This window comes from Tauraco erythrolophus, chromosome 2 (assembly GCF_009769465.1).
Source record: "Tauraco erythrolophus isolate bTauEry1 chromosome 2, bTauEry1.pri, whole genome shotgun sequence".
Lineage (NCBI taxonomy): Eukaryota > Metazoa > Chordata > Aves > Musophagiformes > Musophagidae > Tauraco > Tauraco erythrolophus.
The window spans coordinates 45,776,564-45,790,618 of record NC_141466.1 but is presented as its reverse complement, the minus strand read 5'-3'; the positions used below and the strand labels follow the sequence as shown (position 1 = coordinate 45,790,618).

At 41.5% G+C, this 14,055-nt stretch overlaps 1 protein-coding gene across 1 annotated transcript; it reads right to left on the bottom strand.

Annotated features, from left to right (window-relative positions):
* Positions 1–1,470: 1,470 nt before the first annotated feature.
* On the bottom strand, positions 1,471–6,076 carry KLHL31 (kelch like family member 31). The gene is made up of 2 exons (XM_009986794.2): positions 4,905–6,076; positions 1,471–2,203 (listed from the first exon to the last, which is right to left on the bottom strand). The coding sequence occupies exons 1-2, from the start codon at positions 6,074–6,076 to the stop codon at positions 1,471–1,473; spliced, it is 1,905 nt and encodes a 634-aa protein (XP_009985096.2).
* Positions 6,077–14,055: the final 7,979 nt, after the last annotated feature.

Sequence of the window (14,055 nt, the reverse complement as noted above, 5' to 3'; positions counted from 1 at the left end):
CTCTACTTGCTGGGAAAACTTCACAGACTTCAATAGGCACGGCATTAGTCGAGCCTTTGGAAAAATATGAATAAAAGCTCCTCAAAAATGAAACAGTGCTGTAATGAAGGCTTCAAAAGGTGGCACATAATGCCATGCCGAGGAAAAGGTTAGTTTGGGTGATGTTGTGCCTACACCTGGTATGAAAGGTGTTAAGGTATCTCTTTGGTACTGTTAAGGAAAGTCTCTTCTATTTCATCCAGTTTTCCCATGATTCATCATTTTCCACACATATACTCTACTCTGCCTTTAAAGGCAGATCCTGCAATCTTTATTCCATTTGTTCCTCACTCGACTGAGAATTTGTCAGAATAATACTGAGTAGGTGGGACGCTTTGTGCATATCCACTCTTAGACAACATTAGCTCTCGGTGCCTCCTGGCATGAAACTCAGCTTCCAGATTCTGGCCCTGCTGCGGCAGTTCCTAGCTCCTTCCATTGGTGAGGACCTTCCTGAACAAGAAGATAACCTGTACGTACACTCCTACATAGATGGGAAGAGTCAGGAACAGGATACGACATATTGACTGGCCTCCACGTATTCCACCTGAAGTGACAGGAGAGTCTCTCTGGCATGAGGAGGAGGATGGGGTGGTGGTCTTCTCCTTGGTGTACACATGGAGGTCAGGAGAGAAGCCTGGCACCCAAGGTGGCCCTTAAGCCCTCCTGATGCTTACAGGAGCTAAGGTATTTTGTGGATTAGGTCTTGAAAGCCATGTCACAGCTTAGACATGAGATGTGACATGACATATCATCAGATATGAGAATTAAAGGGTTTCATGGCATAAGATAGGGATGTCTTCTAACCTCCGAAGGAGAAAATGTTTTGAATATTTTTTTGTGAATACCACTGCCCCAAAAAGGAAGCATGCATATGTTATGCGCAATATTTTTTTTTTTCCTTCTGTTTGTCAAAATAGAAAATGCATAGAAAAGAACGAAACTGACCAATTTTATGACGACATGGGACATTTCTGCTGTGTGTTGAGATTTATTACTAGCAATATCTAATTTTCGTTTTGGGTTCTGAAAGCATATAAATATATATATACTCAATATTAAAAAAAGCTTCACAACAACCTTCTGAAGCAAGTTGATCTCTGTTTTACAGGTAAGGAAACGAAGGCACGAAGAAATGATTTGCCACAGATGACACAGTGAGTCAGTGGCAAAGTCAGGAAAAAATTAATTTCCCCCTGCAGTTATGGCTTAACTTTCTCTTCCGGCTAAGAAAATTTATCTTATCCCTAATATGCTGTTTCTCACCACCTGTATTCAGATCATGAAAACCACCCAGTTTGCACTGTTAAAATGGTTGTAAAGCCAATGATTTTTTTTTTTTTTCCACATAAGCACAAAAATGCTACTTAAAGGGTTAATTATACTGCTGTGCTGGTAAACATTTTTACTTATTGCTGGTTAGACCTGTATTTAAATACTGACTGGGACAGAAGAGACTGAGCTGGCCCTGGACTCTCTCGTCTTGGTGTTGGGCATGGATATCGTACAACAGGACACACCCACAGTGGCCTCAGGCAGCTCATCTTCCTCTGTCCATTCATTGAGATCCGGGTTATAGCACTGAATGCACTTCTTATATTTTTTCTCTACTTCATTCCAGCCACCCACTAGGTAAATTTTCCCATTAAGGGTGGAGGCACCAGCTGTACTAACTCCGGTTTGAAGCGGCGCCACGTAACTCCATTGCCCCGTGTATGGACTGTAACACTCCACGGGGAGAACGTCGACCCTTTCAGCCCGCCCTCCCAACTGAGACCCACCCATGACGTAGACCCTCTCCAGAAGGGACACCGCGCAGTGCCACCCCCTTGGGGTGCTGAGGCTGGACTTATCCTGCCAGCTATCTTTGCTGGGGTCGTACATGCACACCGAGCGAGAGTAAGCGTTATTAATGTAACCTCCTGTGACCAGGATCCGACCATCCACCACTGCGCTGGCGTGGCAGCACCTGGGCACCTCCAGGGATGCCTTCATCTGCCAGTGATTAGTTGCAGGCACATAGCATTCAACCGAGGAGAGGCACCCCTCAGAGTTGCGACCACCCACTGCAAAAAGGAGGCCATTGAACACGTTCAGGCTAAAGTGGGTGCGCCGCTGATTCATGCTTGCCAGGTGAATCCAGGTGTTGAAACGAGGATCGTATCTGAAAGCATGAAAAAAAGAGGGTAACTGTCTCACATACTGCTCTGCTAAATTCTGCAGTCCTGTCTCTGTCCCACTGCAGCTGTGAAGTTGCTAAAATTTTAGTTAGTTACTTAGCCCATTAGAAGTCAGTGGAATGAAACTGCTATTCCTGGTTAAATTCCCAAATAAATTTAGTTTTTGACCGGGGAAAAATGTGTTTGTATCATTCGGACCTGGTATTATTTCAATGAAGTAAATCTGACTCTTCTGTAATTTCATTTTGTACAATAGCCTCATTTGAATATTGGAAAGATACTTTCAGCATTGGAAATTTTAGAAGTTGTTTTACAATTTACATCTACAGCAAAATGTCAAAATTTACTCAAAGAATTTAAAAAAAATATTAGATGGTTATTTATACTTGAATCTTTTTAGTACTTTCTAAATGATCTGTGTTCTTTCCCTGTCACTCATATGGAGTAAGAATTATACAGAAAGAACATCTTTGCTTTTTAACACCATTCCTATCTGAAATAACATTCTCTGTCCTTGACTTTTAAATGAACAATTTTGAAATAGGAAATCGCAAATTATGACTCCTGAAGGAGCTGAGTAAGGTACATTAGTAGGCCCATATCTTTCTCCTGTTGCATGCAGAAGAGACCAGAGAATCACATGAGAAAAAGACCACAGGAAAGTAAATATTGTTAGCTATTATTCAGCACTGTCATCTGCACCTCTGAAAGCAAGTCCACAGACATGCTGACGTGAATTGACATGTCCAAGATTAACAGCAGAACAGGGAGTAGAATCCATTCAGCTGTGGACCACGAGGATTCTCCCGCCTCCTCCCCACAACCAAGGTGTGCACCAAGCACACAGGTCCTTGTGAGAACATGAGGAATAGCTTAAAAGCAGAAGGTCATGAGAGCAACAGCATAATCTCCTTTACATGATATATTTTTTTCTGACAAAAGAGATTACACAATTAAAATGATCTAGAGAAAGGCTCTACAGAGGGATCTGGACAGGCTGGATTGATGAGCTGAGGCCAGTTGTATGAGGTTCAACAAGGTGAAGTGCTGGGTCCTGAACTTGGTTCACAACAACCCTGTGCAATGCTACAGACTTGGAGAAGAGTGGCTGGAAAGCTGCCTGGCAGAAAAGGACCTGGCAGTATTGGTCAACAGCTGGCTGAATATGAGCCAGCAGTGTGCCCCGGTGGCCAAGAAGGCAAATAGCATCCTATCAGAAATAGTGTGGCCAGTAGGGTTAGGGAAGTGATTGTTCCCCTCCACTCAGCACTGGTGAGGCTGCACCTCGAATACTGTGTTCAGTTTTGGGCCCCTCACTACAAGAAAGACATCGAGGTGCTGGAGTGTGTCCAGAGAAGGGCAGCAAAGCTGGTGAAGGGTCTAGAGCATGAGTCTTATGAGGAGCAGCTGAGGGAACTGGGGTTGTTTAGCCTGGAGAAAAGGAGACTCAGGGGAGACCTTATCACTGTCTACAATTACCTGAAAGGAGGCTGTAGTAAGGTGGGTGTCAGTCTCCTTCCAAGTAACAAGCGATAGGACAAAATGAAATGGCCTCAAGTTGCACCAGGGGAGGTTTAGATTGGATATCAGGAAAAATTTCTTCACTGAAAGGACTATCAAGCATAGGAACAGGCTGCCCAGGGAAGGGGTTGAGACGCCGTCCCTGGAGGCATTTAAAAGATGTGTAGATGTGGTGCTTACGGACATGGTTTAGTGGTGGACTTGGCAGTGTTAGGTTTACGGTTGGACTCAATGATCTTAAAGGTCCTTTCCAACCTAAATGATTAAATGATTCTATTTAAGTTGTTACCTTGCACATTGGTTGATGTCTTCAGGAGAAGTTATCTGAATGTTGCTTCTGGGAGCCGAAAAGGAAGCACTGGTAGGACTGTGGTTGTGTATTACCATTGCACGTTCATAGTCTGTTAGTAGATAAATAGCTGAGTTGTCTCAGCTCCAGCCTTTGCTTCAAGCTAATGTTTGTTGTCAGCCTTTAGATTGAACTGTTTAAAAACTAGTACCACCCATTTGACTATTCCATGTTAGCCTATGCACTCTTCTGACCTTGCTTTCACCAGTGCAGTCCTCGGATGACTATAGATAGGAACTATAATATTTCAGAAGTGACTATTATTTGGAGTACACTGTAGAAGAGAAATACAGTCTTCAAGAGATGGTTACATTGTTTCTAAAATCTCAATAAATAAAAAAGCTAAAGGTTACAAAATGCAGTATAAAAGCTGTTGAAAATGTAGTGGATGGTGCGTAGAAAGTCAAGATTATAATATCTAAAAGGTGTTTTTCACAACTTTGTGTGAGGCATCAGAAGCTCTTGAATTTAAAAAGTCTCACCTTGTCTGATTTGGTGCTTTTTAATGGTACCTTAGCACACCCCAGAACTTCCTACTTATGTTCCTATTTATTTCCTCCACTTGGAGTAAGTTTTCTGTGTCTTCCTCACTCTCCATTGTGCATGTGTAACCATGGTGAAGTTTTTGCATAACTTCAGTTGCATATTTCTGTTCATTCACACTTTAATAGAGAATAGCATCCACACCTCCCCCACCCTGTCCTCGTTCTATTTACCTGAGCAGTTCATGCTGCATGCCACAAACCAGCTAGGTCTATCTACCTGCATTGTGTGGAATCAGTATCTGGATCCCTTGTAAATAAATAACCAATTACCTGCAGAAATTGCTGACTGCATGCTTGGCTTGGTTCCTGGCATCATTCTGGTCTTCCCCACCGGCCACGTAGAGAAATCCATCCATTACTGTCACACACTGATTAAAACTTTTAGCAGGCATTTCACTCAGCTTCTTCCATCCGTTTTCAGGATCTCTGTACAAGATGTCTCTGCTAAGAGACTTTTCTGTTAGAGCAGGGCGTCCCCCAACAGTAACTAAGACTCTGAAACCTCCACGGATCCTCGTTCTTCTGGACTGCAGTGTATTCTGGTGGTAGGGAAGCAAATGATAGTTCATGGCATCCACTAGAAGCTTATGGCAGTCTGCATCTTGCATCATTCTTGGCACAGTTTGAACATAATTGACAAGGTCTTGGGCAGAGATGGTACCAAAACGGATGTTACCTAAGAGATCTGCAGCAAACTTGACTCTTTTTTGGTCAAATTCCAGCCATTTTATTGCAATCTGGAATGCAACAATTTCAGAAGGCAACTGCAAGTCGTCATCTGCAAGAAGTTCATTAATCTGATCAAAAGTAAGTTTCAAGAACTGATCTGTTTCTGAAAATTCAATGAAGTTGTCTCTAATAAATTTGTGTGCTGCTTCCTTGGTCGTTTTTAGTCCGTATGTTTCTGCAATATTGGCAACGTACATACAATTCTCAACACTGATTTCTTGGATTAGAAAATCACAGCACATCTTTACAAGGGTGTGAATCTGCAGATAAATTGCTGTGGAAATAATACTGCCTATTGTATAAAGTGAGAGAGTAAGTTTTCCAGTGTAAGCATAAGTGATAACAGTAGCTAGACCCAATGGGGATATATCATTGAGGTCTACTCTTTGAGTGGATGGATCTTTCTTTAAGATGTTGTGAAAATATTCACTGCTTGAAGCCATCACCACCTTATGAACACTGAAGGATTTGGTTTTGGTGCTGATAGTCAAGTCACAAAGAAAATTTTCTTGTCTCATTCTGCTTAGACCTTCCAAGAGATTTGGGCTATATGATGGGTCGGAAACTTCAGATGAGATGCAGCTGAAACCATTTCCTCCATCTAAGAGTCCATTCAAGCCATTTAGTTTACTGAGGGGGCCATCTTCTACAATGATAGTCATTTCATTGATATCTGCTTTGTTCTTCTTCACATTCTTCTTCTTAGGGGCCATGACTGCAATGAAATATTACAGCCAAGGGCTTGCTAAAAATAAAATCAAGACGTTTAGAGCTACACCGCAGTTGTGAAATTTAATAGCAATGTAATCATGCAACAAATCCAACCTTTGTCAATACATATAAATGCTGCAAAACCAAAACACACAGGATAATCTGTCTTCCTAAGAACTATTATACTGTCTTAGATTGTAGTGTGGCTACTTATTAATAACAATCAATACTCAAATTGTGAAGAATGTACCTACAAGTAACTCTTTTTTTTTAAATAACAAGGTCATAAATTAACATTCACCTATTATCACCACATTCAAAGAGTTAAATTCTCTAAATGAGTTTGCCAGATATAAATATATATTTGAAAATATATATTTAAATCAGACAGGTTCTAGATTGAATTCATTAGTCTGAAGCAGAGGAAAGATACGGGCCTCCAACATCATTCATCCTTACTCCAGGGCTAGTACAGACTTACAGGTGAGTTCAGAATTTGACCAGGAATTATTAAGAGTGGGAGAAATTCTTAAAGAAAAAAGGCAAGATAAGACATAAAGAGAAAGTGAATGTTAGTATGATGTCATATTGATTTTAGATTTAGGATCTGCTCCAAACTGTTTCCAGGTTTTTGTAAATTTTGATATTCTAGACTGATGATATTCTATTTCCCATATCGTATTTGCAAATACTTTCTACTCAAAGCATACTTTGCTTGCTTTTCACTATCAGTAATTTGAAATTTATAATCCTACTTTTAAGATTTTGCAGAGATTTAGGAAGAAGAGAAGATGTTTAACTTCTATTTGAAAAAAATGTCATGCAAACTCTAGCAGGACATGTTATATTAAACAAGTTCTTTATGTGTGAAGGTAAGAATTAATCCTATACAGTTATATTGGAACAGATATTTGAATCACATATATCGACTCTAGGCAAGTTTCAGCTCTTGCTGGAATGAAAAGCCATGTTCTTGTCAAATGCAATATGAGATGGCCCCGAAGTAGTTTTCAAAGGAGCTATTTCAAACAAATATATGTACATGCAAATATGCCTTGAAGGAAAAACTGATCTTCAATAACACACCTAAATCAGAATTGCTGAGATCAGCATTCAAATAGATTCGAAATAGCATGTATCTCCAGTATATCCGTTGGTTTTAAAACAATTTATACATGTTAATTTTCTTTGTGATCCTGTGCTCATAAAAACCAGAACAAGAAGAAATGATACTTAATGATAAATGACTGCGTTATTTTAGATAACAAGACGACTTTAGTAACATTTCTATCTAGAATCTCAGCACATCAATTTTTCCTTAAGGACGTAACAAGATGGGAATTTAATTATAGCGAGGAATGGTTGCTGCTTGTGAGCACCAGTTTTTTTTTGCTGCTGCCGCTGCGGGTGACGACCATGTGCAGAGCAGGCGAGGGAGAAGGCCATGTGTGCCCAAAGTGTCAGTGTCAGCCGTGCTGACGTGAGTTGTGATCTCCGAAATATCAGTGTGCCAGTGTGGGGGTCAGCTGCTGCCCGGCTCCCCCTGCTCCGGCTGCATTCCAGGAGCTGCATCTGTTGAAAGCTATCAGAGTCACCTCCCAGAATAGCAACCTCCCAGCAGCTTGCCATTTTAAGACAGGTTCAATCGAAGGTATAGCTGGTGTTCTAACACAACTTTTGTTGCAAAAAATCTATGATACTGCAAGTGTCGTGTATATGTTGGCATAGAATAAAAGCAAAGCAAAACTTTTGGATGTCTTTGTATGCTACCCACACAGTTATAGATTTGCATATTAATAGCCACAACTTTATAGCTGGTAAGAGCACATTCTTTCGGCAGTCACATTCGTGGTTCTAAATATTTTTAGAGACCTGTAACTTCAAAATTTTAATACATGCAGCACAATGTTTATTGCCTCACTGTGTCATTGCATAGCTCATTTAAATGTAGGACATTTTAAGCTCTCTGTTAAAAAAATGCCCACTCTCCAAAGTTTTTTCCTGAAAAATACTTTTCCATCAGCAGAAATGTTACCAGCTAGTTTAGTGTAAAGCACCTAAGTGACACGACATGCAAACCCAGTGAAATCAATCAAACGATCCTATAATATACCCAAGTTACTGAACTTTGAAAACTCTGGATGATTTGGTATTCTGTAGCCATTTGCTTTCACCTAGTTTATTTTAGCTTAAGAACAACTCAGGCCAAAGGACACTCAGGGTCCCAAATCAATTCATTCAGACATAAAACCTTCCCCCCTCCTTTAAAATGTTACTTTTAATCACTATCAAAACGAGAAGTTAAAACCCCCTTACCCTCCTTAGAAAAACGGTGTCCCAGAGCTGTCCAAGAAGCTGTCAGTGAAAATGCCTCTTCCTTGGAAAATAAGAAGACAAAAAGAGAGGAAGTGTGGTAAAAAAAAAGAAAAAGAAAGATCAGAGGCCACTTGGTAAGTCCCAGCTTGTGGTTTCCAGTGTGACACTTTGCTGTCACAGCGGGCAAGAGAGACCGGAGCCTGTGCTCGGGTGCTCTTTAAAATGACCCCTCCTCTACGTGCCTCGCTCCCTGCCTCTGCCCAGCCACAGGAGCTCAGCTTCTCTGGGCTGCCTGGCCTCCAGAAACTGGGGGTCAAGCCTGGACCCTGCAAATGCACAGGTACAAGGGAGGAAAAGGAGGAGAAGGTGAAGATGGCAGATCCACAACAGGTCATAATTGTGCCGGGTAAGTGTAGGGTGGACCACTGGGTTCCCCATCTCAAAGCCGGGTGCCTGGGCAAAAGTCAGTATGCTCAGGAAGCGGGACAGGTTTAAACTGGACATGAAAGTGGTAAGACACTGGAACAGGTTGCCCAGAGAAGTTGTGGCTGCCCCATCCCTGGCAGTGTTCAAGGTCAGGCTGGACGGGGCTTTGAGCAACCTGACCTAGTGAAAGATGTCCCATGGCAGGGGGTTGGACTATTCTACGATTATATTATTCTACGATGTAAAATAACCAGCAGGAAATGCCAAGGAAAAGCTGGCACTTCAGTTCCACTTTTCTTAGGATTTCAGTGCTTAACCGTGGGCAGAGGGAAGGAGAACAGCTGATGGGGATTCAGAGCCATGTCCTATTTCTTGGAGTGAGGTTGCTGCTTCCATAGACTTGCCTGGGCTTTCAAGGATACTGGCTTACATCTCCCGATATATGTGCAGAGAGATGTGAACTTTGATCTTCTGTCTCTCAAGAAGGAACCCTAACTTTTGAGTTATACCATACACTGGAATAGTTTACCTCCGTCTCTTGCCAGTCAACCTCGGGAAGAGTTTAAAGCCAAATCTCCACATCCCAGGAGAATTTCATCCCATAGAAGAGATAAAAGAGGTGCGAGTGACTGCAAGGGAAGGGAAAGATACTGGGAAGTGGAAGTCTGAGAAAGGGAAGATCTTCTCTTGGTTGTACTTTGTGTAATGCTTAGTCTGGTAGGTTTATTCAGTTGCCTCCAGGCTCAGACGGGCCATTATAACAACTGCTGCAAAATAACACTTGGCATTTTGAATAAAAGGGTATTGCTGTGCTAGTGGAGTCACACAAAGTTGGAAGACAAAAAATGAAAAAAAAAGAATAGGGAATTAGAGGTGATCAAACATGTGAAATGAGAGTGAAGGAAAGAGACTAAAGCTAACCCCTCCCAACAGCAGTATGGTAACCAGCTCTCCTCATGAAAAAGAGGGGCACAGCTGTGAAAAATGAAGGACGAAGCCTTATTTTAAGACATGTTTTAGGAACTTCTCCTTACTACACTACGTATTTTTTCCTACGTGTAGATTCCCACTGCCTCCAATATACAACTTGGTAGAACAACAATTTAATACGTAGGATGACATTTATCATCATCTTAACACATCTCAATATATTTTGATTTACTCGTTCAATCTAATTATAAAATTCCTTACGTGGACAATTACCCTTAATTTTTTTTGAAGCTCTGCCTTAACAGCATCAGCTGTAATGATTTTTACACAAAGAATATGTTCTCCACTGTGCTTCATGAGTTTTAAAAACTTGTAAAAACTATTTTTTGCAGATAGAATGGACATACTTCTAAAACAAGACTCCCAAGCATATACATACTAGTGGACCTGAGTACTCAGCGTTCTCTTTTCCAACAGCTCATACCCAGACTTTTATGAATTTTTATAATTTTAAGAAGTATTAAAAAGTCAACATTTTTTTCAGAGAAAGAATATTTTTTTTCTTTTGTTATTTTTCATTTAGGGATTTATTTTATTTTATTTTATGAAAGGGAAATTTCTTCTCCCGAATGAATGCACTATTATGATCTGCAGAAAATAAGAGTGTTCTGATATTAATGCCATATCTTTAAAATCTACTAGCACATTGTAAAATAAATTTAAATCTTACTCAGTTTCTACAAACAAGTTTACAACATCCTTATATGATTCACTGAAAGATGACAATGGGGAAATATCCCCACTGAAAATACAAAACTAATTTTTAATTTCTGGAAAATGCTGAAAGTGTTTTGAGCTGTGCAGTAACCATCTTGTGAGGCATATCTCAACATCTCAGTGTATTAATGCTGAATGATGAAATCAAACATCTCCCATAGTTCTGAAACTTTGGATGTGCATTAGGGCAAAAACCAGGAAACGTTTAGTTACTTGATGTTCAAGATCAGAGGACAAATGATAGCGTACTTGGCTATTATGTGGCATGCAAGCTGGTCTTGGAACAAGACATTCTCATTTTCCATTAATTTGCACACAACAAAGTATTTTAAAAATAAACAGTAGGACTAGCTGCAAACCATGACACATTTTTTTAAAATGGAACTTTAACATGTTTTTTAATTTTCAGATATTCTTAATATTGTTTCCTTTATATCTTGCAAATAAACTGCTGTCTTTCCGATTATTTCCTTTCCAATGGCACAGAAATCAATTACTATAAAATATTTTGATATTGATTGAAGTATTTGCAATCAAGTAATGAATTATCTTCTCAGTGAAAAGAGGAGGCAGTACATTTTTTGGCAATATTTTAAGCCTGTCAAGATGTATCCTTTTAGGTGTGGGTGAATCTTGGGGAAAAAATATTTAATTTGCTCCAAAATCAACTGGTCTATGTGAGTGACTAAGGACAATACTACCAATCCATGCAGCAGTAGCAGGTCATGTAGTAATGTTTTAACATTTTTAGGGGGAAAAAGGCACAAACATTTCAAGGGATTTGTTCCTAGCCCAATAAACAAGAATAATTGTTATTATTTGCTCCAGGTGCATAAGCCAGAATCAGCAATAGGGAAAGTTCTTGTATCAGCAGACAGGCCTTAAGGCAATTATAACCATCTTTTCTAATCACTGCACAAACATTACTGCACTCTTTCTGGAAAATGTAAAGCCTTTTCTTTGAAGTGAGCATGCTTTGATTTGTTAGTGGAACGAAAGCATCACAGCCACATGGAGATCTGCCTTGGTCAACTAAAGATGTTAACAAAACTCAGACTCAGCTTTGGATAGTAACTGCTAAATTTGCTCTGAGCCTCTTGTGTACATGCAACTAAATGCTACGCACCCCCAAAGCCCATATTTAGTTCGCTATCATTAACAGATACAAAAAATATATTTAAACACATTAATCTGAATGTATTGAGTAATCACACCAATAATGCCTTTAGGAAGGCTGAAGCTCCTTATGCATACTGGAGATACTCTGAAAGCATATTGAATTTCAGTGGGAACTTCAGTCTTTTTGATAAAAAGATGGAAAAGAAACATGTTTTCTTCTTAAGCTGCTGAATAAACATACAAACTACTACTGCTTAGCACAGGCCTCGATTTCACCGAGGGTGGCTTTGACGAACTGTGTTCAGCAAGACACCCAACCCTGGTGGGTCACTCAGACCTCACCCACGAGGCAGACCTCCCCCAGTACTCGATCACTTGCTCCCAGGGCATTGCCTAATTTTCCATAGCCAAGCCTCTCACATTGATCCACCCTCTGAAACTCTCACCTACCTCTTCTCCTTGACTCATATAAAGCCTATTTCTCTTTCTGGTTTCACTCATTCCTCAGAAACTCACAAAACACTGGCAGTAGGGCATGGAGAAGGCCCTAAGGATAAGAGACCTCCTGTCTGCAAGCCTTGGAGGAGAGCTGATGGCACAACACAGCTCTTGAGCATGTAGTGACAGAGCAATTATTGAAGCTGTGTTTTTGTGTGTGGCAACCTTGCTTTCTCCTAATAGGAGTCCCACATTGACGCCAAAAAACCAATCCTCACAGCAGTCAGCATCAGCAAGCAGTTTTCAAGGACCAAGTAAATGTGGAATTCTTTCCTCTGTAAAAGTTAGGACAGGCTGCAATTAGACCTGGGCTAGAAACATTCTTCTTGTTCTAGGAAAGTTTTTGAGATTTTAAATGTTTTCTTTTTTTCACTGGCATGAAATCGTGATCTTTCAGAATAATTGGGAAGTGCAGCAAGGAGATTTTTGTCATCCCACAAACCCCTGTAATTTGATAATGAAGGCTTTCAAACGACATATGGGAAACCCAGCTTCAATCTCATAATCCATGAAAATCTGAGCCTCAATTTCCCTAATCAAAGATTATTTTAACCATAATGCTGGTGTTGGCTGAATCTTTTCCAAGATTTCTTCTGCATAAATGCTACTTTGTATAAATAATTTCATATTATTAGGGCCAGAAAAATAAAGAAAGAGTAACCAGTCACAGACGGCCGATTTTAATGTAGGGTTGATGAAGTCTGTACACACTGTGAAGACATGTAGTTAAGTATGTCTGTAAAATCAACGAGGAGTTAAGTATGTCTGTAAAATCAATGAGGAGCATGGGAACCGGAAAGCCAGTGTCCTGGGACCTAGATTTTCTTCCATAACCAACCTGAGCGCTCTACCTACTGTATTGCCCTACCAGCTATTTTTGTTTCTCTATTGATAAGTTTGCAATATGCTGTGCCAAGCTGTAACATGATCTAACTTGCAAGAGTCGTAAACCTAACGTGCAAATACCAGATTTTTGCCTGCTTAAAATTTCCCTGTAATTGAGACCTGGATACACTCCTTTTAACACTTCACCCAAACACTGTTTTAAAGAGTGAAATGTGGTCTATATATCTATTTCAATTATATCTACATTAACTTTCAAGAAAGTACTGCAAACCTAGAGATTTTTTTAGGGGGGGTTCATTCACCTTGGAGTCTTTCAGGTACATGCTCCGTCCCAGCAAGCTCCATGGCACAGATCCAGTTTCAGCTATGCAGTTTACGCAGCACCGAAGACTGACTCGCTGCCCTATGTTTTTTGTGACCTTAGGTAAAACACAGAGAAGCCATGAAGAAAGTTGCAGGGTCCAAAAGTGCTCTGTCCCACACACAAAAAAAAAAAAAAAAAAAGAGGCACGGACTGGTCATGGCCTCTCAAGGCTGGTGGCACGGCCATACGGCGGTGCTTGTGCAACGCTACACTGCCTTTTCAGACAAAGATGGTGGAGCCAGAACAAAGGGAAACATGCAGTCTCTACTACTTGCTGCCAACAAGCAGGTCAGCTGCAGCTACCACGGACCAGCCCGGCAGGAAAGAGCCGCTCTGGCTCGGGCCTTGTTGGCTCCTCCCGCCTTCCTCAAACGCCAGGCCAGGACGCGGCCGCCCGCACCGCCTGTCAGCGGCGCCCTGGCGCGGTTCGGGCCCCGGCCACCCACCCCCGTCCATGAAGGCTCCGCAGAAAGCTCAGAGCTCGGCGTGGGGCAGCACGGGGCGGCTCAGAGGGGCCGGCGGGGCAGCGGTAGCAGGAACTAGAGCGCCCCACCGCCATGCCGCGGCACGCCGCCGCGATCCCGCCACCCCGAGACAGGGCTTCGTCCGCCCGGGCCACCGCCCCGGCACCGCCTACAGCGCAGCGGGCGCTGGTACAAGAGGGGAGGGCGGGGGCTGAGTGGCCCGGGCGGGGTAGGCAGCCGT

Coding starts and splice junctions, on each gene's coding strand:
- KLHL31 (XM_009986794.2), bottom strand. CDS start 6,076: ATGGCCCCTAAGAAGAAGAATGTGAAGAAGAACAAAGCAGATATCAAT. Junction 2,204..4,904: donor GCAGTCAGCAATTTCTGCAG/GTAATTGGTTAT, acceptor TCATGCTTTCAG/ATACGATCCTCGTTTCAACA.